This window comes from Haliotis rubra, unplaced genomic scaffold (assembly GCF_003918875.1).
Source record: "Haliotis rubra isolate DU_JTF1 unplaced genomic scaffold, ASM391887v1 Scf1, whole genome shotgun sequence".
NCBI classification, from domain to species: Eukaryota; Metazoa; Mollusca; class Gastropoda; order Lepetellida; family Haliotidae; genus Haliotis; species Haliotis rubra.
The window spans coordinates 8130270-8154164 of record NW_025764891.1 but is presented as its reverse complement, the minus strand read 5'-3'; the positions used below and the strand labels follow the sequence as shown (position 1 = coordinate 8154164).

Genomic DNA, 23895 nt, shown 5'->3' with positions numbered 1-23895 from the left:
GAAACATTTTCAGTGGACTCCTGCAACATGTACAAAGGACAGACTGAACAGGTGTCTAGGTCTTGAACTGCTGGCTCCCATATTCCATCTATCATAGACGCGGAGTCACGCTTCTCAAGAGAAACTTCTGCACAAATATAAACGAGCACTTGTAGCTACCATATGACTAGATACCATCAGACCCACCCCCACCTCCCCCTCTTGTAACTCCTTTCCCCAACACTAGGTATTCTACATAGTCTTTTAAGGGCAAGGTCGTCACCCCCATCATTACCCCGATATAACATACCTCACGCTCATTCAGCACCTTGAGTCGCTCCAGAATGCTCCGATTAAACACCTACACCGTAGATGCTAAGCTGACCCGCGGCATATCGAGGGTGTAGCGGAACATGCAGTAGAACGTGGTTCAACAGCCGACTGCTATATACCTGGAAACGTATTCAGTCTACAGTGAAAATAGGGCGCAGCAAGCAAGAGCTTTGGCTTTGCATGGTGCAGGATGGATTAAAACGTAAATTAGGACTTCAGTTTCATTTGGGATACCATTTAATCAGTCAAAGTTTGGAGAACCATAAAACAAGTCGATTGCTTCCGAACGACACGGACACCCATCTCCTGGAGGTAAGTGCCAGGAATCCTACCAGTATCGGTATTTTGCGTTAGGGAAGTCACATGCATATGGGGTGCAGTGGTTGACACAGTCTGGATTTAGAGCAAGGCGTTGTAAAATTTGATATGTCAACATTGCCATATTCGTTCCCCATAAACAGAAAAGAACATAGCGTTTTTGTTCATACAAACCAAGGCCATAGGTGATCCCAAGTTGAGGATTTTGCAGACAGTGCGATATTATGTTATATAACACAATATCATTGACAATATCTACTCGCACAGCGTTTCATGATGATAATTTTTGCAAAGGTTTTACGTAAAGCAGTATATGGTTGTGTACTGAATTGGGAAGGTGTGTGTGTGTGTGTGTGTGTGTGTGAGAGAGAGAGTGAGTGAGTGAGTGAGAGCGAGAGAGAGAGACAGAGAGATACGGAGAGAGAGAGAGAGAGGGGGGGGGGGGCAACTATAATCTGCTCCTCATTTCCTTTTGGTTCATGAACAAGGGTTTCTTTATTTTGACTCTGGTGCCATTGCCGGTCAAGAATCTTGGAGTTCCATATGTTCCGGTGGAGCGGTTTGGGTTTAATACATTGGTTCGTAATTTGATATAAACAAGTCGCTGCATTTGATAGATTGAAAAGGAGCCCCAGTGAGATGGAAGTGCAAAATCTAGACCTGCTCTTTTCAGAGTCGAAGCATGACAGTGAGGACTGGGCGGAAGGGGAAGTAGTTCGGTTCGAGACAGTACATGAATGCAGTCATCAGTTGTTGGATGAAACAGCGTTCATACTTTTCATGTCGGTACAACATCTGCAACATATATCAGGCTTCGGCACAAGGCGATCTCCGGTCACTTTGACACGGGTCAAAATGCCATTGTCCAGCATGAACTTAACCTCCTTCTTCAAAGCTTCAAGTTTGATTGGATTCATCCAGCAGGGATGTTGTTTCAAAGGCATCTGGTCACCTACACCTTATTATATCCTATCCCACACCTGCGACCTTAAGGTGCCGGGATCGAGCCCACCTATGTCCAGGTGTAAAACACCTTGGAGTCAACTCTGTGTGCATACTCTTTCATTGTTGTCACAACCCCTAGCGTACAATACACAACCATGTGCACTTATAGTATGACCAGAAATTATTGAGAATTTTAGGAATATCAATTGGATTTCTAGTATAAACAACCTTGACCAGCTATCAAGTGCTTGGTTTCATTCAAGAGAGACAACTCCGTTAATCCTTTTTCATTAGTTTGTGAAGAGTTATCCCCCTTTGTTTACTTGCTAGCAGACGACATTTTCAGTTATCCTCAGTATGGATGATTTAGAGAAGAGGAAGTTGATTTTAGAGTATTATGACAAGGACATCAGATCAGCTAAAGTGATTTCAAGTAGAACAGGCATCCCTTTGTCCACTGTTTATCGTGTTTTGAAAAATATTGCAAATGGATATGGCATTGAGCACCAGGGAGGCGCAGGTAGGCCCAGAAATTGACTGTCGGTGACAGGAGGCGGCTTGGTATTCTTGTTTCTAAAAACAAACGAAGGAGTTTAGAAAACTTAAGGCTGGATATGATTGATAGAGGAACTGTGGCTGTCTGCAAGGAGACAATTAGAACTGAGCTGCATGCAATGGGTTGGCAGAAAAGTCGAGGAATTCCATCACCGATCATGAAACCTGAACAAAAGGAGCGAAGGTTGAACTGGTGCTTACAGCATAGAAATTTTAACTGGGACAATGTGATTTTCTCAGATGAAAGTTCTGTGTGGCTGTTTCCTAATACACTGAAATTCTGGACCAAACAAACTGAAAAACCTTTGTATCAGCGCCCAAAGTACAGTCCGAAATTTAACGTGTGGGGTGGCATATCTGTGTTAGGGGCAACACCCCTCTGTGTATTTGAAGGGAATATGAACAGTGAGCGGTACACAGATATTCTCGAGGGACATTTACTTCCATCTGCTCACGTGTTCTATGGAAATCTTTGGATTTTCCAGCAGGACAACAACCCAAAACATCGTTCAAAGCATTCACAGGCCTGTTTTCGGACCCAAAATATGACATTATTAGATAATAGCTATAGCCCTGACCTAAATCCAATAGAAAATGTTTTGGGACTTATGAAGGAAAGTGTCGAAAAGAAAAATCTGACAAATATTGCTGAAATGAAAGAAGAGGTGGTCCGATATTAATTGGGACAGCATGGACCACGACTTTCTAACTTCTTTGATCAGTAGTATGCCCCGCCGCATTGAAGCCTGCATTGCTGCCCATGGTGACTTGACAAAATACTAACTGTTCACCTGTCTTTGAATCTGGAGTTATGTTCTGCTAATATTCACATTTAATACGTGAGTAATGAGTGAAAAACAAAAAATTACAATCTTTAAATTCTCAGTAATTTCTGGTTGTACTGTAAAAGAACCCACGAATCCGTTGGTAAATGACCATATGGTGCCCACATGAATACGTGCAGTAAACATGGACAAAGTACTGTGACTATGTGTCCCAGTCCACCCAGCTGTGAATGGGTACCTCGTCCACCCAGCTGTGAATGGGTACCTCGTCCACCCAGCTGTGAATGGGTACCTCGTAAGGATGGGAAAGCCACACTAACATGGTGCGCTTAAGGTCTGCAAGAGTTGCATGGTTCCCAGGGAGTTGAGATACAGATTTGATGTGTCGTTGAGATTGACATCCAATGGTCGAGGGAAAACAAAGCGCCTTTGAGCAGCTGAGCTGGATATTAGTATGTATGTATACACCGTGACACGCTAAATCTGTACGGCCAGGCACACCCGGAAGTGAGCAAACTCCTGAATTAACTCTGACGCTTGAGCTTTCCGTTCAGGTAGCAAATGACCTAGCTTAACATCTAAGTGAGTTATAATTTCATAATTGCGTAGATTATAGCCTTGCTCCAAGGTTGTACTGAATGTTAAGCCCATGCATGTATAGTAATTATATCCTTTAAAGAGGCAAATCTAGACAAGTATTTTTTTTAGAAATGTTCATTTAAACTATTAATTATTACGTTTTTTTTTATAGAAATGTTCATTTAAACTATTAATATTAAGTACTTTTTATAGAAATGTTCATTTAAACTATTAATTATTAAGTATTTTTTTATAGAATTGTTCATTTAAACTATTAATTATTAAGTATTAGGAATGTTCATTTAAACTAAATTATTAATTATTAAGTTTTTTATATGGAAATGTTCATTTAAACTATTAATTATTAAGAAGTTTTTTTAGAAATGTTCATTTAAACTATTAATTATTAAGTGTTTTTTTATAGAAATGTTCATTTAAACTATTAGTTATGAAGTATTTTTTAAAGAAATGTTCTTTTAAGCTTTAATTATTAAGGTTTTTTTTATAGAAATGTTCATTTAAACTTTTAATTATTAATTTTTATAGAGAAATGTTCCTTTAAGCTATTAATTATTAAGTGTTCTTTTTAGAAATGTTCATTTAAACTATTAATTATTAAGTTATTTTTAGAAATGCTCATTTAAACTATTAATTATTAAGTTTTTTATAGAATTGTTCATTTAAACTTTTAATTATTAATTTTTTATATAGAAATGTTCTTTTAAGCTATAAATTATTAAGTGTTCTTTTTAGAAATGTTCATTTAAACTATTAATTATTAAGTATTTTTTATAGAAATGTTCATTTAAACTATTAATTATTAAGTATTTTTTTAGAAATGTTCATTTAAACTATTAAGTATTAAGTATTTTTTATAGAAATGTTCATTTAAACTATTAAGTATTAAGTATTATTTTTAGAAATGTTCATTTAAACTATTAATTATTACCTTAGAGACTTTGCAAGTCTACCTATTTTAGGGCTAGCATAGTTAGCAATTTCATCAAACTTTACAGTCACATGTCAAATCAGGATCACAATCTGACGCATCTATAAGAGCAACAGTGGCAACACTGGTGCATTGTCATTTCTTTCATAATGCTATCGAATGACATTGACATAAATATAATTTTACATTTAAAATTCTTTATACGAAAACCACGTGGGTTTGTTGTTGTTTCGGAAGCAAAAATGTTAACGCGGGAAAGGATAGCACGTTATAACGGACATGACGTAGCGTTGACGTCATCAGCATGAGGTTTGTCATAGGCCGTGAGCGTTACTTCACTTCGTTTGAGGATAAAGTCTTTTTATGACAGCCTGGTGTTAGCACAACATAGTCAGTATCACTGACTTCCTTATCAAGAGCATATGGCTCTTGGTTCCTTGCACGTAATAGTTGGTCAGGGATGGGCAAAAATGCTGAAACTTTATCGCCAGGACAGAAATGTCTGTCTTTAGACTTCTTGTCATTCAATTCATGTACTTTCATAGTGTCCTGGGATCCTTTCATATTATTCCAGGCAATTTCCCAAGATTTCGTAACTCTTGAAGACAAAAAGCAGCAAGGAATTTATCCTCCTTATTAACAAATTATATAAAAAGAATGTTGCATTTCAATGCCTATTATCTGACAACATTACGTATTTATCACCTGTATCATCATTTATACAGACGTCCATATAGATTTCGTTAACCTTTTTCTTCAGAGACATAACATGTACTGACCATAATTAAAAAAAATATGTTGCATTTGTGTACAAAATATATTAATTTTTCTTGTCATGTCTCCCCTGTACATAAAAATGTGGCCTCGCTTAGCCCTGCTCCAAGGCTGCACTGAATACTAAGCCCATGGATGTATAGTAATTCTATCCTTTAAAGATGCAAGTCTAGATAAGGGGACAGCACGACCTGTTAGGGGGATATTTATATTTTGTAGAAATTCGCATTTAAACTATTAATTATTACCTTAGAGACTTGAGCGAGGGACCTATTTACAATCCCTTGTAGGTGTTTGAGCGTTTCAGGAAGAATTGGGGACTCGTTAAAGATGAAAATTCTCATTCAGTGTTATAACATTCAGATATCGAAGTCAATGCTCTTGAACCGGAGAGCATAAAATGCATGGTCTTTGATTCATCGTAGTTGAAATATGGAAAAAGATGTTGAAAACATGTTGCAAAGATGGCCTGGCATAATTCGGAGTTCGTATATTTTATGATGACTGTAGTGTGGAGGCAGATACTATACACTGGATATATGGTCTCTGGGGAAACTACTGACAATGCAGTTTTAGTACAGTATACCCAGAGTAATTCTATAATAGAGATATTTTACTACAAGTGTGTCACGTAGTAATAACCTGATGCTGCAGATCACAATACTACAGTGAGTGAGTGAGTATGGTTTTTACGCCGCTTTTAGCAATGGTCCCCAATAAAACACATTAAATACGACCTGGGTTAAATAGATACTAGGAGAGAGAAAAAAACGCTGGATCCATATATACAACACACGGCACTTACTGTGACAGGTTATCAATTTATAAATTGACAGCTGCCGTTGTATAATTTCAAGCAAACAAAGAAAGTTGAAATTTACGCGGAGCTTATCGAAACAGATGCAAAATTATAACCAGAGCTGCAACAGCGATTCAGGAGTATTTTTATCAATGATAGAAGGTTACATTTCTGTAACGCATTTCAGATTACAATTTATCCATACCTGGTAAGCTGTAATAATTAAATTTCTAACTACGATTGAATCAATACTTGATTATGCTATTTCAATATTGATCACGCAAAACCACTGGCACCAGGGTATATATACTCCTTGTGTTTGCACTATCAAATGGAAAGGGATGCAACGATTTGAATAGTGAGTGAGGTTAGTTTTACGCCGCTTTTAGCAATATTCCAGCAATATCACGGCGGGGGACACCAGAAATTGGGTTCACACATTGTACCCATGTGGGAAAGCGAACCCGGGTCTTCAGCGCGACGAGCGAACTCTTTAGCAACTAGGCTACCCCACCGCCCATCGAGGTGAACAGATCCTTGATTGATCAGCCCAGGTTAACTTGGATTCACACGGGTTGAAATGAACCGCAAGCACTGTCTCCTATTAAAGGGACATTCTTCACAATTCGCCCCTCCCCTAGCCTGCGTCCCAGAATGGCACAGATGTGTTGGGCAGGGGATAAAGGCCGGGTTTCAATGATATGTGATAGCCAGTCTGGTTCCCTGGGAATGCTGCGCTAGCGCTTACTTACACGCGCTTCACTGTGAGTGCCGCCAGCGCAGAATACTCAGAGAACCAGACAGTGTGGTAGCGAGCAAATGAGTCTCAATGGTAATTGGTAACAGAGCAGGGTACGGTTCTTAAACAAACAAATCTTAGCTCCAGGACGATCTCGGGGTGGTGGTGTAGCCTAGTTTATTAAAGTGTTCACCCGTCTCTCCGGAGACCCGGGTTTGATCCCCACATGGGAACAACGTGTGTGCCCATTTCTGGTGTCCCCTGCAGTGATATTGCTGGAATATTGCTAAAAGCGGCGTAAAACCATACTCACTCACTCACTCACTCTAGGACGATCTAAGCTGTTGCACTTTAATTCCATTACTTTCTGAAACGGGACAATAACTCGTAACATATGCTTCTAACATTCCATTGTTTTGAAATAGATTTCCTATCGATATGTGCTTAGTCATACATATTATAACCCTGAAGTACTTTTATTTGATTCTTGAAACCTTTACCCTTATTTGCTGAAACAGGATATCATAAACGCTTGCATTTTGGATAATAGAATATGTCAACTGTGGCACGAATACAAAAAACTGTGAATTCAATACTCAAAGTCCAAAGGATGTTCAACAGAGGTGACAGGCTGAAGGCGGTGTTTGGACACACCAGGTGTTCCCCGATATAAGTAGATACAGTCAACTGGTGGTGGTTGAACACTATTAAATAAAGCCACATTCAAGCCACGTGATTGGACGTGAGCTGAAATGGATTTAATATCGAGGTTATGATTACTGCAAGTAGGTACGACTAACGATGTGCGCGCCTATTTTTCTCTGTACGATATTTGTGCGTGTGCGTGTGCGTGCGTGTGCGTGTGCGTATATTAAGCTGGTTCTGCATTGCGAGCCCATTGACAAACCATGATGCCGATTATTATAGACACACCGCCTTGACACAGTGTACCGGGGCGGAGGGGTGGTTAAATCGTTCGCTCGTCACGCCGAAGACTCTCGTTCGATTCCCCACATGGGTACAATGTGTGACGCACATTTCTGGTGTCCCCCGTCGTGATATTGCTGGAATATTGCTAAAAGCGGCGTAAAACCATACTCACTCACTCACTCACTCACAGTGTACCAACTCCGACCCGCCCAGACCTTGTTTATATCCAATTGATGTCGTTCAGCAGGCATTTAAACAACAAGTACCTGATTTTAACAGAAGTGTGGCCCGGACAGGGATCTCCAACGACATAATCACAGCGCCTTTTAATCAGCCGTCCTGTTTACTTTTAAATTAACATGTAGTATTTCATTATTTATAAAATTTGAACAATTACTGCATGGGTGTTTATTGAACTGGTTATACGAACAACAACGGCAGTTTGACATCGCCCTTTTGTGGCGTCATCACACATTAGATTCCGGTGTTTTTGTTCTCTTAAATATAAATTATTTTATCTCGTGTGATGAAAAATACCCTAACCCCTGCACTCTCCAAAAAAGATCAGCTTTATCTTCCTATGCCTACATAATTTAAAGAATTGTTTCCAATGCAAAGCGATTCGATCCACAACAAAAATATTTCAAAGCTTTTAAAAAGTGATCTAATTTAAAAAAAAAATGTATATATATATGGTCTCTGGTGAAGGTGAACAACATTTATTTATGTATGTATTTTTTAAATTTATTTCATTGGGTATATGAAACATAACTTCGCAATATATCACGAAAGCGACTGCACATGTATCTATTACATGTTTCTAAGAAGGAATGGGAGCAATTTAAGGTATAAATATTTTTAAAACCCTAACCGAAACATGAGTCTCATTAACCTATTCAGACAATCACCTACTTTTCAGCCGATCCGAATTTTCTCGTGTAAAAGTGAAAATAGACATCACAAACAACTATGGTTACACTGAATTCCAATTCCTTGTTTCATAAGAATATGGTTTTTACAAATGAATTTTAATTTTAAACTTTAATAACATCGTATTTCTATATTTTATGGCGAGGTGTAGGCAGCATGACCTTTAACTAAGACGTCACAGACTGCCCCAGTTTGAGGAGGTCGTAAAATGATTCACAATACATCTGGCGCACTGGTTACACCTGTTATGTGTTTTTGTTTGCTTATGCCGTGTAGAACTGTGACGCACGATGTGATTGATATAATATCAAGTCCGTACCAGACGCCAAACATTTCTAGCGGGAGAGCCTCGTTTTGAGATTTCCACGATTTCCAGGTTTCCATTTGTCAGAGCTCGCTGTACGACAGAGCACGCTGCACGACGTGTTTGCAAGGATTAGAAGGAGCGTAGTGTTGCAATTTACAAGTGCTTAGATGTATCAAATAATACTGATTAATAATTATGTATCCAGTTAAATGAATTGGTCTCAAAATTCTGGACTGGCTATTGTTGCGCAATAGGACGGGACCCAGTCAACAGGAAACGACACTGTTGCGTAATCAATGTTTTGACTTGTAGGTCTGTATAAGAATACTTATATTATAAATTGTCTTACAAAATATCTATTTTTTGCCATGAAAAAAACGAAATAAATTTCTTTCAGTCTTCGTACCCACAAATGTATAATTGTGCAGCTCTCATAATGTTGTACCGTGCTCTAATGATTGTATATTCTGTACACCTGATGTATAATGGGCATGTGGCCCCTTTACTGAATAAAACTCTCTCTCACTCTCTGTAGGTTTGTAGCTCTTTTAACCTCCGTGAAGATCCGGGTTAGAATTGGCCTTCAGCAACCCATACTTGTCATAGAAGGTTTCTAACAGGATCGGTTGGTCAGGTCAGAGGTACAGAGCCACACAGAGAAAGTGCGGCACACTGATCATGGCCATATTCCGTTCACGCTGGGACACCATCAATAGATTTCAGCCATTCTAACAACGTAGGAACCGTACACAGATAATGTACACAGGCTACCGGATTCCTCCACTTACATTGTTTTACCGTTTAGTAACTCGTGACAGAAATAAGAACACACCTGGCCATGCCCATCGCTCAAAACGGCCCAATGTCCTCCGGCCTGGAACAACAGCTGGAGCTCGCTCAGGAAATAATCGAATTGGTCTTAGTACTAGTTGACGCTTATATTGCACATACATCGATTATTATTGAAATTCAGCCTTCATTCGTTAACAGAGTATAGTTCAACGTGGAGTTACAGAAACACCGGCCATATTTCGGAGTGTTTGGATATACATGATTTCGTCTTGCCAGACCATCTTGAGTGAACTTGGGCTAACACACCATGGCGAAATTACTCACGATGACGAGGCGATGGCTACTTCGTGCACTCCGGCCAAGGCCGTAAGTCTTGTGATTAATTGTTTAAATTAGAATGTTTTTTTCATTAAGCATTACTATGTTTCGTGAAAGGGCGATTTCTACCAAACGGTGTTTGTTTGACGAATTCGCAACGATCTTCTGTGGACATAAATAATATGCATCGAAGTCTGCATTTCAAACAAAGCGTGCAAGTTCAAATTACGCTCACTGAAAACGTTGGGCAAGCGTAACATTATTTCGTTTTCTTCCTACACCGTGCTACAAACTTAGTGTACTTAAAATGAATTAAACATAAATATTGTGTCCACAAAATACTAAGAGGTCGTGTCTTTTGTTACACCAAGTGTGTTTTTATTCGTGCCTTGCTTTGTCGACAACAAAATATTGAGTTAAAATCGTCTGTCATTAATTGCTGATTTCCTGTAGCACATTTAATAAAAACGGTGACCCGATGTGTTTTAAAAATGTCTATATGTGTCTTGTATGTCGAGTATATTCAAGATGGCTACCCATCATGGTTGAGACTATTCTGACATATATATTGAGGGAAATACTACATTGCAACCTGCTGTTATGAATATTGTCAATAAATACGTGAGTTGTTATCAAATATTGATTAAAATTGTATCGTCCAATCCAAAGTAGTGTCCGTTAGATACATCATACTTTCTGATTACATTATCTCTATACCTAATTTTGCAACAAGATAGATCAATATCAGTTTATTGATCTGTACGTTTGATCATTTATAAACTCTTTAAACACGAGCAAAGTCCTCACAGCAGTGATGAAAGTGTATTCTTTTTATAATCATTTAACTCTCGACTAAAAAACACAAGGCGTTTAATGCGATCACAGAATGTACAAGAGCGGGGCGGTGGGGTAGGTTTGTGGTTAAAGTGCACGTGAATACCGGGTTCGATTCCCCACATGGCTGCAGTGTGTGAAGTCCATTCTTGGTGTCTTACGATATTTAGGAATATTGCTAAAAGCGGCGTAAAACTAAACTCGCTCACTCTATCCACAAGAGATGACAGAAAGTTTGGATTCTAACAATACTTCGTATGAATACACAATGCCATTATTTGGGATTAAACTTTCTCAGTAAAATACAGATTCTAGTACATTTGTTAGGTTGAGACCCATCAGGGATTCGAACCCACACTCTCAGAGTCAGGCACCTAGTCGCCAGCACACAAAGTCAGCGATCTAACCCACTCAGCCACCGATCTTCCACTTCTTGAAGGGGCGGTGGGGTAGCCTATAGGTTAAAGCGTTGGCTCGTCACGCCGACGACCCGGGTTCGAATCCCCACATGGGTACAAAGTGTGAAGCCCATTTCTGGTGTTCCCAGCCGTGATGTTGCGGCGTAAAACCAAACTCAGTCAGTCAGTCAGTCCACTTCTTGAAAGTTTGCATGGTCAGTAAGCTACGGTTATAACGAGCTCGGGGCGGTGGGGTAGCCCAGTGGTTAAAGCGTTGGCTCGTCACGCCGAAGACCCGGGTTCGATTCCCCACATGGGCACAATGTGTTAAGCCCATTTCTGGTGTCCCCCCGCCGTGATATTGCTGGGATATTGCTAAAATCGGCGTTAAACTAAACTCAGTCAGTATAACGAACTCCAAGGGACCACTAATGTTAGTTCATCATAGCCGTATTTCGTTATACGCTTTTTTGGATAAATATACAGCAGGTGTCCGGGGCCATGCGGTGGGGTAGCCCGGCAGTTAAAGCGTTCGCTCGTCACGCTGAAGACCCGAGTTCGATACCCCACTTGGGTACAGTGTGTGAAGCCATTTTTCGGGTGTCCACCGCCGTGATATTGCTGGAATATATTGCTAAAAGCGGCGTAAAACCATTCTCACTCACTCACCATGCTTACGGGCTATATTTATACTACATACACAAACAGGCAGGAAATATCTGTAGCCCGAAGTGATTGTTGATGAAAGTGTACACAATAGGCCACCGTGCTGTCATCCGTTCAACAGGGAACGAGAGAGCCTAAACGATGATCAAAGGTTAAAGACCTGTAACTGCTACCGCAGTATTGAAAATATAAATGATATGATTACTGATGATCGACGACTCGCTACACGTCACAGAACCAATGAAGTAGGCATATCTCATACGAGAGACGTGTTCTGACGTCTAAACTGGGCACTACAAAGGTATCAGAACGCTGGGTTGATATGCGTCATCATCATCATCATCATCATCATCACCATCATCATAACATATATGTGTTATGTCGTGTCCATCGTCGACGTTGTCCAATAATATGTGCCAGGTATCAGAACATAGTATTGGTGGTTTGGGAACTGTCTCGAGGCCGTTCTAAGGTCCAATGTCCGCCCTAAAATGTGTGACAATGTGTGATTTTTAACCCCGTACCTCAATACCCTTGAAACACGGGTGACCCAGGCGTCTATCTCGCCGTAATTGCCAGTGCAGAGCTGCGCTCAGTCAGTGACATCGATCGTTGATTAAGCCATGAACCACAGGTTGATTTGCTGTACTGTTCAACGGATCAGTGTATGTTGCATTCTCAGCACCGTACTAGTATACGTGGGATATTTCTGACTAGAAAACCATTTTGCTTGAAATACACTGCCAAACGTTGAACTGACGAAGGAGTGAGTGAGTGAGTGAGTTGGGTTTTACGCCGTTTTTAGCAATATTCCAGCAATATCGCAGCGGGGGACACCAGAAATGGCAACTGTCTGAAATGGCTGTCCTTACTAAAGCACTTGTCATCAACATTCTTGGGTCTCTTGTGACAGTGCTTTATCACGTGACTGACGGGAGTGAAAATTCACTGCAAAATTTAATAAAAAATCGAATACAAAAGACGCACACATTTAGGAGGGCAGGAGGCTTATTCATAAAGAGTAATATGTGTGTTCTGTCGTGTGAAATATATATGTATGATTTGTGCAAAACTAGTATTTTCATCAGTCTGATATTTCCGGCTACTACTGCCATAGATTCAATGCATGACTTGCGTTGTTCAGTATATCTATATATAAACTATATATTGCTAGTCGATTACCAGCCACATGACTACATGTATAGCCTGCAATATGACTATATGTGTAACTAGGTGTATAACGGCTACATGTATACACAGTATAGTAAGAACAGAAACGATAATGTATTTACAACACTGTGGTTCAATTTATTACACTGCCATATGACACAATACTGTACCACGTGCAACGACTGAAGTGTTACTTGTGTTACGATTTAAGTGTTTTAAAATTAAATTATTACGATAAAATACAAATTCAGTATCCAACTTTTGTCTGAACATTTTAAAGCTTTTGTGATGGAACAGCCTTAGGAAATTAATCTTGCTGCATCGAAATTACGTTATCTCAAATTTCACCTACGACGAAATAATACATACGCATTTAAAGATTACAGAAAAAGAATATGTGTTGTGAATCCCTCACGACACATAAGCCATAGTTTCTCACTGGTAGACCCTAATTGTGAAAACTGATTAAAATGTGAAAATGCGACAAATGTGATGACGTCGTCAAGGATAAATGTCACTATGGACAAAAAAAGGAATATGGATGGGATGGTTTAAACAATTTAAAAACAAAAATTACTAAGTAAAAATTCTGATTTTTGTATCTGTACCTCACATTTGAAAAAAATACCGGATAATTCCTTGGACATTTAGAAAAAAATATGTTGATCAGGTTAGACAGTTAATCCAGGTTAGTCGATCTGGATTCGAACAGGTTTTCAGCAACCCATGCTTGTCGAAAGATGCGACTGATCGGGTTGTCAATGTCGCGGACTTGTTTGACAGATGTCATCTTATCCCAATTGCGTAGACCGATGCCCATGATGTCAATCACCAGATTTCCTTTCGAAGAGTCATGTATGTTTGGGCGGCCATTGAGGGCACTTTGCTGAGTGCCACCTTATTTACCAAATGAACACTTGTTTACTTCGCAATGTATAATTCAGTAAATATATTATATGTGTTAAATACTCAACCTTTGTAAGTGAATTCATTTGTCCTAAAAATACGTTACACTGAAATTACCTGTGAAACTGGGCCCCTGCAGCAAAACATTTATATTCCTATTAATAATGATTATAATGTAATCTGTTACTATCTCTGCAGAAATTGACAACATGGGTTTTCAGGTTCTGTTGATGATGTTGTAAATTGTATACATTCACGGATAGTTATGTGAAATACTACAGGTACAATGTATCAAGGACGAAAATATTGGCGTTAGAATGTCATAGGCCAATACCACGAGTACAGTTGACACACGCTTAAAATATGCAGTCGAAATCATGTTTAGTGTGATATTGTAATTTATACTTATAACGAAGTATGGATGAGACGAACTCATCTTCCAATCCAGTTTTAATGCTTCATATCCTTTAAACATTGATGCCTTTGTGATCCAATGTTAGGCTTATTTCTGATATACCTAACATCGATGTAACGTGTGACTGAGTGAGTATGGTTTTGCGCCGCTTTTAGCAATATTCCAGCAATATCACGGCGGGGGACATCAGAAATTGGGCTTCACGATGTAACGAAACAACTCATCTTATGAACGTGGCTGTGTCGAATGTATGACACAACAAACACAGCGTTATATGTATATACTTATGTCATATAACTCATGTTATTTAGATTATCAAACTGGTGTTTAGAACATTGATATACCGAACTTACACAGATGGACATATCAAACTTATGTCATAACGTATATTTATAGTCCTGCGACGTAACTAAATACCACATATGACGAATCAAGGGATGGATCGAGATATGTCGAACTAACGGATATGTCGAACTAAGCCCCGACATTATTAACTAATCCGTATAACCCTAAACTGGCGGATTTCATAGCAAGGCTTACCACCAGAAGGATCCTTTGAATGTACGGATGTATGGGGCTATATCTACACCCACACAATACTGTCAAGTTGTTTTGTTTGTTGTTTAACGCCGCACTCAGCAATATTCGAGCTATATAGCGGTGGTCTGTAAATAATCGAGTCTGGACCAGACAATTCGGTGATTAACAGTGATCATAGATCTATCCAATCATACGATGGCATGTTTCAACCAAGTCAGCGAGTCTGACCCCCCGATACCGTTGGTCACCTCTTATGACAAGCCTGGGTTACTGATAAAACAATCCAACCCTGATCTTCAGTACTATTATATCCTGTACAATACAATCAAGGGACAGTAGGTAGCCTAGTGGTTAAAGCGTTCGCTCGTCACGCTGAAGACCCGGGTTCGATTCCCCACATGGTTACAATGTGTGAAGCCCATTTCGCGTGTCTCTTGCCGCGATATTGCTGGAATAAAACCTTCTCACACAGTACTATCTCACTCTCGCATCAATTCCCCAACCTAATGGTATAACTAAATCTACCGGCTTCTATTCATATTCTATATTCTACTCATATGTAGAATATACGATTATTATGCAATAACCATGTACCTATGACTTTTTGACATGTTCTGCTATACTTCTAAGGGCGTCCTTCGGTATTTTTAGTGAATAATATTATTTGATGACCAAATGTACGAAATATGTGCAATACACCACTGACAGTAAGGAGGTGACATGATGTAGTACGCCTATCCAGGTACATGATGGAGGGAGATCTAGCATGATGCATGGTACTAATAGTAGGGCCGCGTAACAGGTAATGAATGATGATCTTCCCACCATGAAGTAATACATTCTTGGAATACGTATACAGAACCGTAGCAGGTGCCCGTCACTTGATTACTTTTGCTGAGATGAAAAGAAATATTTGCAACTTTGCATAGTAAATAATACCGTTATACGTTATTTATAGGGTCATTTAATCAACAAAACTTGTTTCATCACTGTAGCAAATGTGTTTGTGGGTCACTGACTGGATACAATCAGCGAGAGGAAATGCGGTATTCCCATGTATACAGGTTAGACATGTGTAGATAGATAGTTAAATGAGACTTTCTATAAGATAATCGCGTGGATGACAAGGAGGGCGGTCTTGTGCGAATAGTGATGGTGTGGAAATAGTTTACAAGTGTGAACAGTAGAGAGATGTAAGCCTACAGACTTTGGTAAAATATGACTTACGTATTTTCATCTGAGAGACAATTCGTGGATGGAGGGCGAGTTCAAATGAATTCCTCAATTTGCATTATTTTTGAAATTTATTTTTATTTCTTTGTTTCAGAGGAATGTTGAAGAGGAAGCTGGGGTGGGTATTATTCATCGTCTTGCTTTCATTCCTCATCGTGCTCTCGGTTTTTGATGACGTGTTCAGAAACGCCGTTGGTGTTGGCAGAATCTCATACAACGTTCCCCGATACCTTGACGAGAAGGACACCGCCCCGATCAACTGCCAGTACCTCTTCGAAGGCAGGAAAACTGAAATAGAGAGAGCCAAATACAAAATGGCCAGCGATTACGACTATTTGGCTAACTTAGACGACTCTTACATCAGAACAGGAACGAATGACTGTTCGAAGTTTAAGCAGGATCATGGATACATTATGAACGTTTCCAAGGAAGAGGAGGAGTTCCCCATTGCTTTCAGCATTGTTCTTTATAAAGACGCTCAGCAAGCGGAGAGGTTATTACGAGCTGTGTATAGGCCAAACAACCATTATTGTATACATGTTGACGCTAAGGCGTCGCCGTCAGTGCACGCCGCCATGAAGAAACTAACGGAGTGTTTCGACAACGTCAATATGGCGTCCAAGACGTTGGACGTTACGTGGGGCAAGTTTTCGGTGCTTGAAACGGAGCTTGTGTGTATTAGTGACCTGCTACACTTCAAGAAATGGAAGTATTTTATCAATTTAACTGGTCAGGAATACCCATTAAAGACGAATCTGCAGTTGGTGAAGATACTGAAGGCATACAATGGCGCCAATGATATTGATGGAACGGTCTCAAGGTAATGTCCGAGTGAATGTTCGGAGAGTTTGTAGCTGAGATATTGCATACAGGGGACATTAACATAATTGCCTTTGCATTGAACGTGTCTAGAGATTGAGTGAGTGAGAACGGTTTTACGCCGCTTTGAGCAATATTCCAGCAATATCATAGCGGGGGACACCAGAAATGGGCTTCACATATAGTACTCATATGGGGAATCGAACCTGGGTCTTTGGCGTGACGAGCCAACGCTTTAACCTCTAGGCTACCCCATCGCTACTAGAAAACTAAACCCTGGTTACTTCGCAGGAACTCACTAGACGCCAGGCCATCACATTCACAGTAGGCCTACGATCATATAATACTTTGCTACTGGTCCAATAGCCTTGGGCCAATGTCACATACGTTCTGAGAACTTGACAAAAAGAACCAGTGAACAGTTAGTATGAGATAGTTGTTGTTAGAACTTACGTTTTGTTGATTTTCGTCGCTTGTTCAAGACACCAGTAGCAGAGACTGTTTTCTCAACAGGAAGTCAAATGTGAATTATTAATTTTGTTTACAATACCTTATGCAAAATAACTTAGTCGTAAATAATCGAAAAGCCCACTCCAAAAATTTTAAGCTTGCTGGTCAAAGATCCTCTCTTATTGACTTCCTACCGTGATTAACGTCAGATGGCATTCCGAGTCGTACCCTCATACAAAGCTCCCAAACTGCCAGGCGCAAGGAAGTTTACACCCATGTTTGACGTTGGTTAAACATGAAAAAAATAGCGGTGTGTGGCCCTGTGCATAGAGCTCAGGTCACAAATCAGTTGAAGTTAAGCAGCGGCGAGTCCTTAGATGGGAGTCCGTGTTTGACAGCTTGACTCCTAAGAGTTTCTAGGACTTCAGTCCTGCCCCACAACGAATCACATGTGATACAAGTGGCCTCACCTTAAGCAAGTCAGTTTATACAAAACTGCCTCTGTTCACACAGCAGAAAATGGGTACCCGGTGGGATGAATCATGTGACTAATCTTATAAATAACCTAGCGCCACACAGGCAGGTTGGATTATCCAGATTGCTAGCGCTAAGCATCCATCTAGTGAATGGAGTTTAGCGCTTTGTAAATGCAGAACTATCATTATAAAAGAGATGGTTGGACCTGAGCTTGCAGTACATCAGCCTAGTAGTGCTTTGGTAACATTTGTAATGTTTTTGGTCAAATCGAGACTATACATCTGTGGCACGTCGGGGTATTTGACATGGTCCTAGGTTAACATTGGTTCCTTGACACCTTGATAAGGCAGACAGACAGACAGACAGACAGACAGACAGACAGGTTTATTTCATAAATGTGGCCATGAGGCCAATAGTATAAAATGACAACTTAGATTAAACTTTTTCAGAGCGCATGGACATGATTTTGTTCACAAGAAATGCTAGACGGAGTATTATATTATGGTTCTTAGTATTTAGAAGATGTACAAATGTTTGTTTATTTGGGTTCATAATATAGGTACTTGGTATATAGTGAGTTCTTACCGCTGCATAAAAAGGACATTTCATTAACACATGATACTTATCTTCTAGCACACTTTTACAATAATCACACAGAGCTACACTAATGTCATTGTCTTTAGATCTTCTATACGAAACTATTTTCAAATGGGTGGAGCCGCATCTGAATTTTGTTAAGACTCTGCGCAGATGTGACGAAGAGAGTGCAATCAAATATAATTTCAGAACAATATCAGATTTAAAGGCAGAATACATGTGTAATGATTTTGAGTTTCTTATATCTTGTGTCCATTCTTGGTAGTACATGTCTTTACAACGTTGTTTGAAAAGATTTAAAAACAATTCCCAGTTTCCAACATTTTGATATATCCATACATAAGCAAAGCCATGATGAAATAATATTAATCGTACTGCCGAAGCCCAGTTATTATCTCTATTGTCGTCTAAACATTTTAACACATCATACGAGCGACATGAGTAACGTGTGTCAGGTTGCCGAAGCAGACGTATCCAGAACGAAACAACTCGCGTCATATAATTTACATGTAAAGGATATCTTGATAAGGTCAATTGTATTGATGTACATATTGTCATACCAGAGACGATCCGGGTTAGAATTGGTCTTCAGCAACCCATGCCTGTCGTAGGAGGCGAGTAACGGGATCGGGTGGTCAGGCCTGTTACCTTGGTTGAAACATGTCATCGTATCCCAAATGCGTAGATCGATGCTCATGCTGTTGATCACTGGATTGTCTGGTCCAGACTCGATTATTTACAGACACCCGCATACAGCTTGTAAATATTTGAGGGTTGCGTTAAACTACAACCAACAAAACAAAACATAATGTCAGGAACATTCTGTTTGATTTCCCCGTTGTAATACACGTGACAAATGCCAGTATACTATGGTGGCTGATTAGGGCCATCGCTTTCTCGCCTTAAAATTCGGAGGCGAGGCTCGTGTTATCGCTTTCTCGTCTCGTGATATCGTTTTCTCGTGTTCTCGCCTCTGAATTTTAAGGCGAGAAAGCGATGGCCCTAATCAGCCACCATAGAATACCTATAAACTGAGACTCACGGAAAGCTGTTATTGCTTTGTTGAACGGGATCATTACTGTTCAAAGCCCTGCTATTATATCAACTGCAGTGCTGTTATTGGTAATATGCGTAAGGATACAATCTTTGTTGAACCCAGCTATCAATGCTTATAATGATTTTTCACTACACACGCTTAACAGTTAACAGTGTATATGCATGAGTGTAACGTTGTCTGAACATTGATGTTACGTGACCAGTCTTACCGCAGCTGTTATACCGTTAAGAAATACGTTTCTCTCCTAACGAAATAGGGCCTGTAAGTAGGTCACGGCACTTCGCTCGACCTTAGTACTTCCGGTGACAGACAACGTTTCATATCTTTTCTAATGGTCTCATTGTTGTCAGTTGACAGTAAGAAACCGATAATCCTTGCACGAATAAAAAAAGTCCGATCTAACCATCCCCAAATTAGCCAACTATTACAACTGTCAACATCTGTGACAGCCAGGCATGGTTGTACACTTGGTCCGGTCTAGTAAACTCATATTTGGCGGTCACGCAATTTGGAACCAGAGCTGGTTCTTGAGTATATGCTTGTCACCTGAAAACTGGTACCGGGAGTAATAGTTGTTACATTGGGTTAACATGATATAAAGAAAAGGAGCCCCGAGCCTCTCTTCTTGGCCTGAAACTGTAGTTATCTAGACTTGACTTGTCAACTATTGTAGACTTGCATGAGCATAAATTTTGAAGAAACGTAGCACAATTCTTGAATGATTTGGCAGGCCTTGGTTCTGTCGGCGGTAGAAAATTATGTGTTGTTCTGGGATATATTTGGATTTTACGTTTACATAATTTATATATGTTTGTTAATGAGATAACTTTATTTCTGTATAAAGGTTAGTCTATGTACGGCTCATCTAGCACTGAGTGAATGAGTACGGCTTTACGCCGCTTTATGCAATATTCTAGCAATATCACGGCGGGGCACACCAGAAATGGGTTTCACACATTGTACCTATGTGGAGAATCGAACTCAGGTCATTGGTGTGTCGAGAGAACGCTTTAGCCACTAGGCTACCCTATCTAACACTGATGTAACATTCCACACCAACACCAGTCTAAGTAAACTTAGGCTCAGTATTATTCGTTACACTACTATACTGAGTCTAACAAACCCTAGTAGAAAGTCGCGTCAGCTATCCTTTTGGACTGACCAATCAGAACACAGCCTACCAAATCGCGAAAAGTTAACATTCGCATATACCGTTTGAACCTTTACCTAAAAAACTCGAACGATTCCGAATGCTATTTTCCGCACGATCGTTTCCGAGTGATACACGCAATGAGTAAACAGTCGCTGAAAATAGCGTTTTTGTCAATATTCAAGGATGTCATCTTGCGAAAATATAAGCAAATAGTAACCATGTCATTAGAAACCCATAAGCGTATATACTGCAGGTCAAATATCTGTGTTTTATGCGGATTTTCGCTTGTTGATAGATAAGTCCCGCCGAACCCTAACAAGTAGTCTTTGTCTGATTGGTTAAATCCGTTCGGCCGTCTCGCGGTCGCTCAAAGGGTTAGCTGACGCGACCTTCTACAAGGTTTTGCTAGATTCAGTATAGCAGTGTAACGAATAATACTGAGCCTAAGTTTACTAAGACTGACACCAACACAATCGATATCTCAAAGTTGTTAGACAAGCTGTCTGTGTAATTTCGTTGTATCGAAAATGAATACAATCGAGCAGTTCCGAATGCTATAGCATAAAGCAACACACACAATATTGAGGATATCTTATAGGCCCTGCCCTTGTGAGTGTCATTGTATCTGAATACTATAATGATAATTCGTCGTATTCTGTGTGGCTATCTAAGTTCTGAATGGAGATGTTAAGGTCTTTCGTAGAAGTTGGATGGACAAAAAAAGTATGAAATGAGGTTCGGGTCGGGTCTACGTCTTGCCTAGAATATCGAGAAGCGTGTTGAGCTGCTATAACCTCATCATTTTTAATTTAGATTGGTCGACCCAGATTACCTCCGAGTATCTAGCCGGACCTCATTTGACTGTGTCTCCGGTTCTCTACAGAGAAATATGGTATCAGTGTAAGTGATGTGTAGACTGGTCGTGGTTTCGAATCAAACACGAGTCGATTCTTACCAATGGTCTCTTAGCGTCTCATTCATGCTCGACCCGTGAAGGTCCTGGTTAGAATTGATCTTCAGTAACCAATGCTTGTCGTAAGAGGCGACTAACGGGATCGGATGGTCAGGCTCGCTGACTTGGTTGACACATTTCATCGTATCCCAATTGCGTAGATCGATGCTCATGCTATTGATCACTGGATTGTCTGGTCCTGACTCGATTATGTACAGACCGCCGCCATATAGCTGGAATATTGTGAGTTCGGCGTAAAACTCAACTTACTCACTCACTCATTCATGTTCATCATTTGCAGTTGTAAACGTTTAGACTTCGCGTTCAGAGTGCCAGTGCGAGTACTATGTGCAGGAGAGAAACTAGAAGCAATAGCTAACATTTGCTTGTCATGGGGTGTCTGTTTTAGAAGATATAAACAGTTCACTCTTTGATATGTTCTTCAGCGGTTAATGTATAATGTGTTGACAGATCTCAGTCAGAACGCTTTTTGATACACCGAAATGCAGTACTTTTTGACGATAGTGAGTAAGTGAGTTTAGTTTTACACCGCTTTTAGCAATATTCCAGTAATATCACGGCGGGGGACATCAGAAATGGGCTTTACACATTGTACCCACATGGGGAATCGAACCCGGGTATTCGGCGCGACGAGGGAACGCTTTAACCACTAGGCTACCCCAACTGTCCCTTTTGACGATAAATGCAACACAGATAACATAATGGAAGCTTAATTTGGGTTCTTTTTCATTGCGGTGGATTCTATGGCTGTATGGCTGTCTTAATGAATGGAACATTAATTCAGCTCCTTGCTAGATGAAAGGGGGGATGGGGTAGCCTAATGGTTAAAGCGTTGGCTCGTCACGCCGAAGGCCCGGGTTCGAATCCCCACATGGGCACAATGTGTGAAGCCCATTTCTGGTGTCCCCCGCCGTGATGTTGCTGGAATATTGCTAAAAGCGGCGTAAAACCAAACTCAGTCCGTCAGTCAGTCAGTGCTAGATGAAAAATCAGACACCGCCTAACCTCGTGTTTTAATGATATATTACCTACACATGTACAACATTGTAATAAAACGCTAGTGATTTTTCAGTCTCCTCGAGGATAAATCTTGTCAAGGCCGTTCGTATAGCAGCACTCAAGGCTTTAATCCTACAACATCTAAAGCGTGTGGTTCGTGAGTACAGTTCACTCTTCAAGGATACCTAAATTTAGATACCTAACGTACTAGTTCACATGCACCTCTGATATGTGTCGAAGCAAGCTGCGTAACGAAATACACGCAGATGTTGGCATACTTTGATGTCGTAAGGTTATCCTCATCAGTCATTAGTTGCGGTATGCTGGTTCCGCTCTAGGCGTTGAAGCGTTGGACACGCATCGGCGCTTGCAGCCCATAACACTTCACACGAAAGTGAATAAATGAGTGAGTGAGGATTTACGCCGCTTTTAGCAATATTCATGCAATATCACGGCGGGGGACACCAGAAATGGACGTCACCCAATTGGGGAATCGTACCCGGGTCTCCGGCTAGACAACCGAACGCTTTAACCTCCATGTTAACCTACCTCCCTCCACCAGCAGTGACGTAAGTTACGTATACAAGGTTTTCATTCAATAAACTGACCTTTGGCCAAGGCGAAGGCCATCAGAGGAATCACTGAAACAAAATTTCAAAGAAAAACCCGCTTCGATTCACCTTTACAATAAGTACAGTAATGCGACCATCATAATCCGGCTCGTATCCTCAAGATGTCCTGACCTTCACATTCAACTTGCTGTCGTTAATACTGAAAGTATTGATTCTGACTGACTGACTGACTGAGACTGGTTTTACGCCGCTTTTAGCAATATTACAGCAACATCACGGCGGGGGACACCAGAAATGGGCTTCACACATTGTGCCCATGTGGGGATTCGAACCCGGGTCTTCGGCGTGACGAGCCAACGCTTTAACCATTAGCCTACCCCGCCGCCCCATTGGGTGTTCATAGCGTGAAGAATGTTTATTTGTTAAACAGACGTTAGATGATCTCATTTCCTACCTCAGATAGCTTCAGATTAAATTCCCTACACCGAATAGACAACTAAGATAACTGATGTTAGGGACCATTCATAATTTATGGGTAGGGGGGTGATGATGATTTTTATTGAGAAGCATGTACAATGTGAATGACACCTCTCAATTTATGTAC

General features: G+C 40.3%; 1 protein-coding gene across 2 annotated transcripts in view; it reads left to right on the top strand.

Moving 5' to 3' along the window:
- Nucleotides 1–426: 426 nt before the first annotated feature.
- Nucleotides 427–23895, top strand: part of LOC124280091 (beta-1,3-galactosyl-O-glycosyl-glycoprotein beta-1,6-N-acetylglucosaminyltransferase 4-like) — a 29276-nt gene continuing 5807 nt past the window's right edge. Inside the window, exons 1-2 of one of the 2 annotated variants that reach the window (XM_046716065.1) lie at nucleotides 427–624; nucleotides 16289–17014. In XM_046716065.1, coding sequence (XP_046572021.1) covers nucleotides 16293–17014 — 722 coding nt within the window. In that variant the 5' untranslated portion in view covers nucleotides 427–624; nucleotides 16289–16292. Of the gene's footprint in view, nucleotides 625–9820; nucleotides 10081–16288; nucleotides 17015–23895 lie in introns of those variants that run through there. The other variant, XM_046716010.1, reaches the window with a different exon arrangement.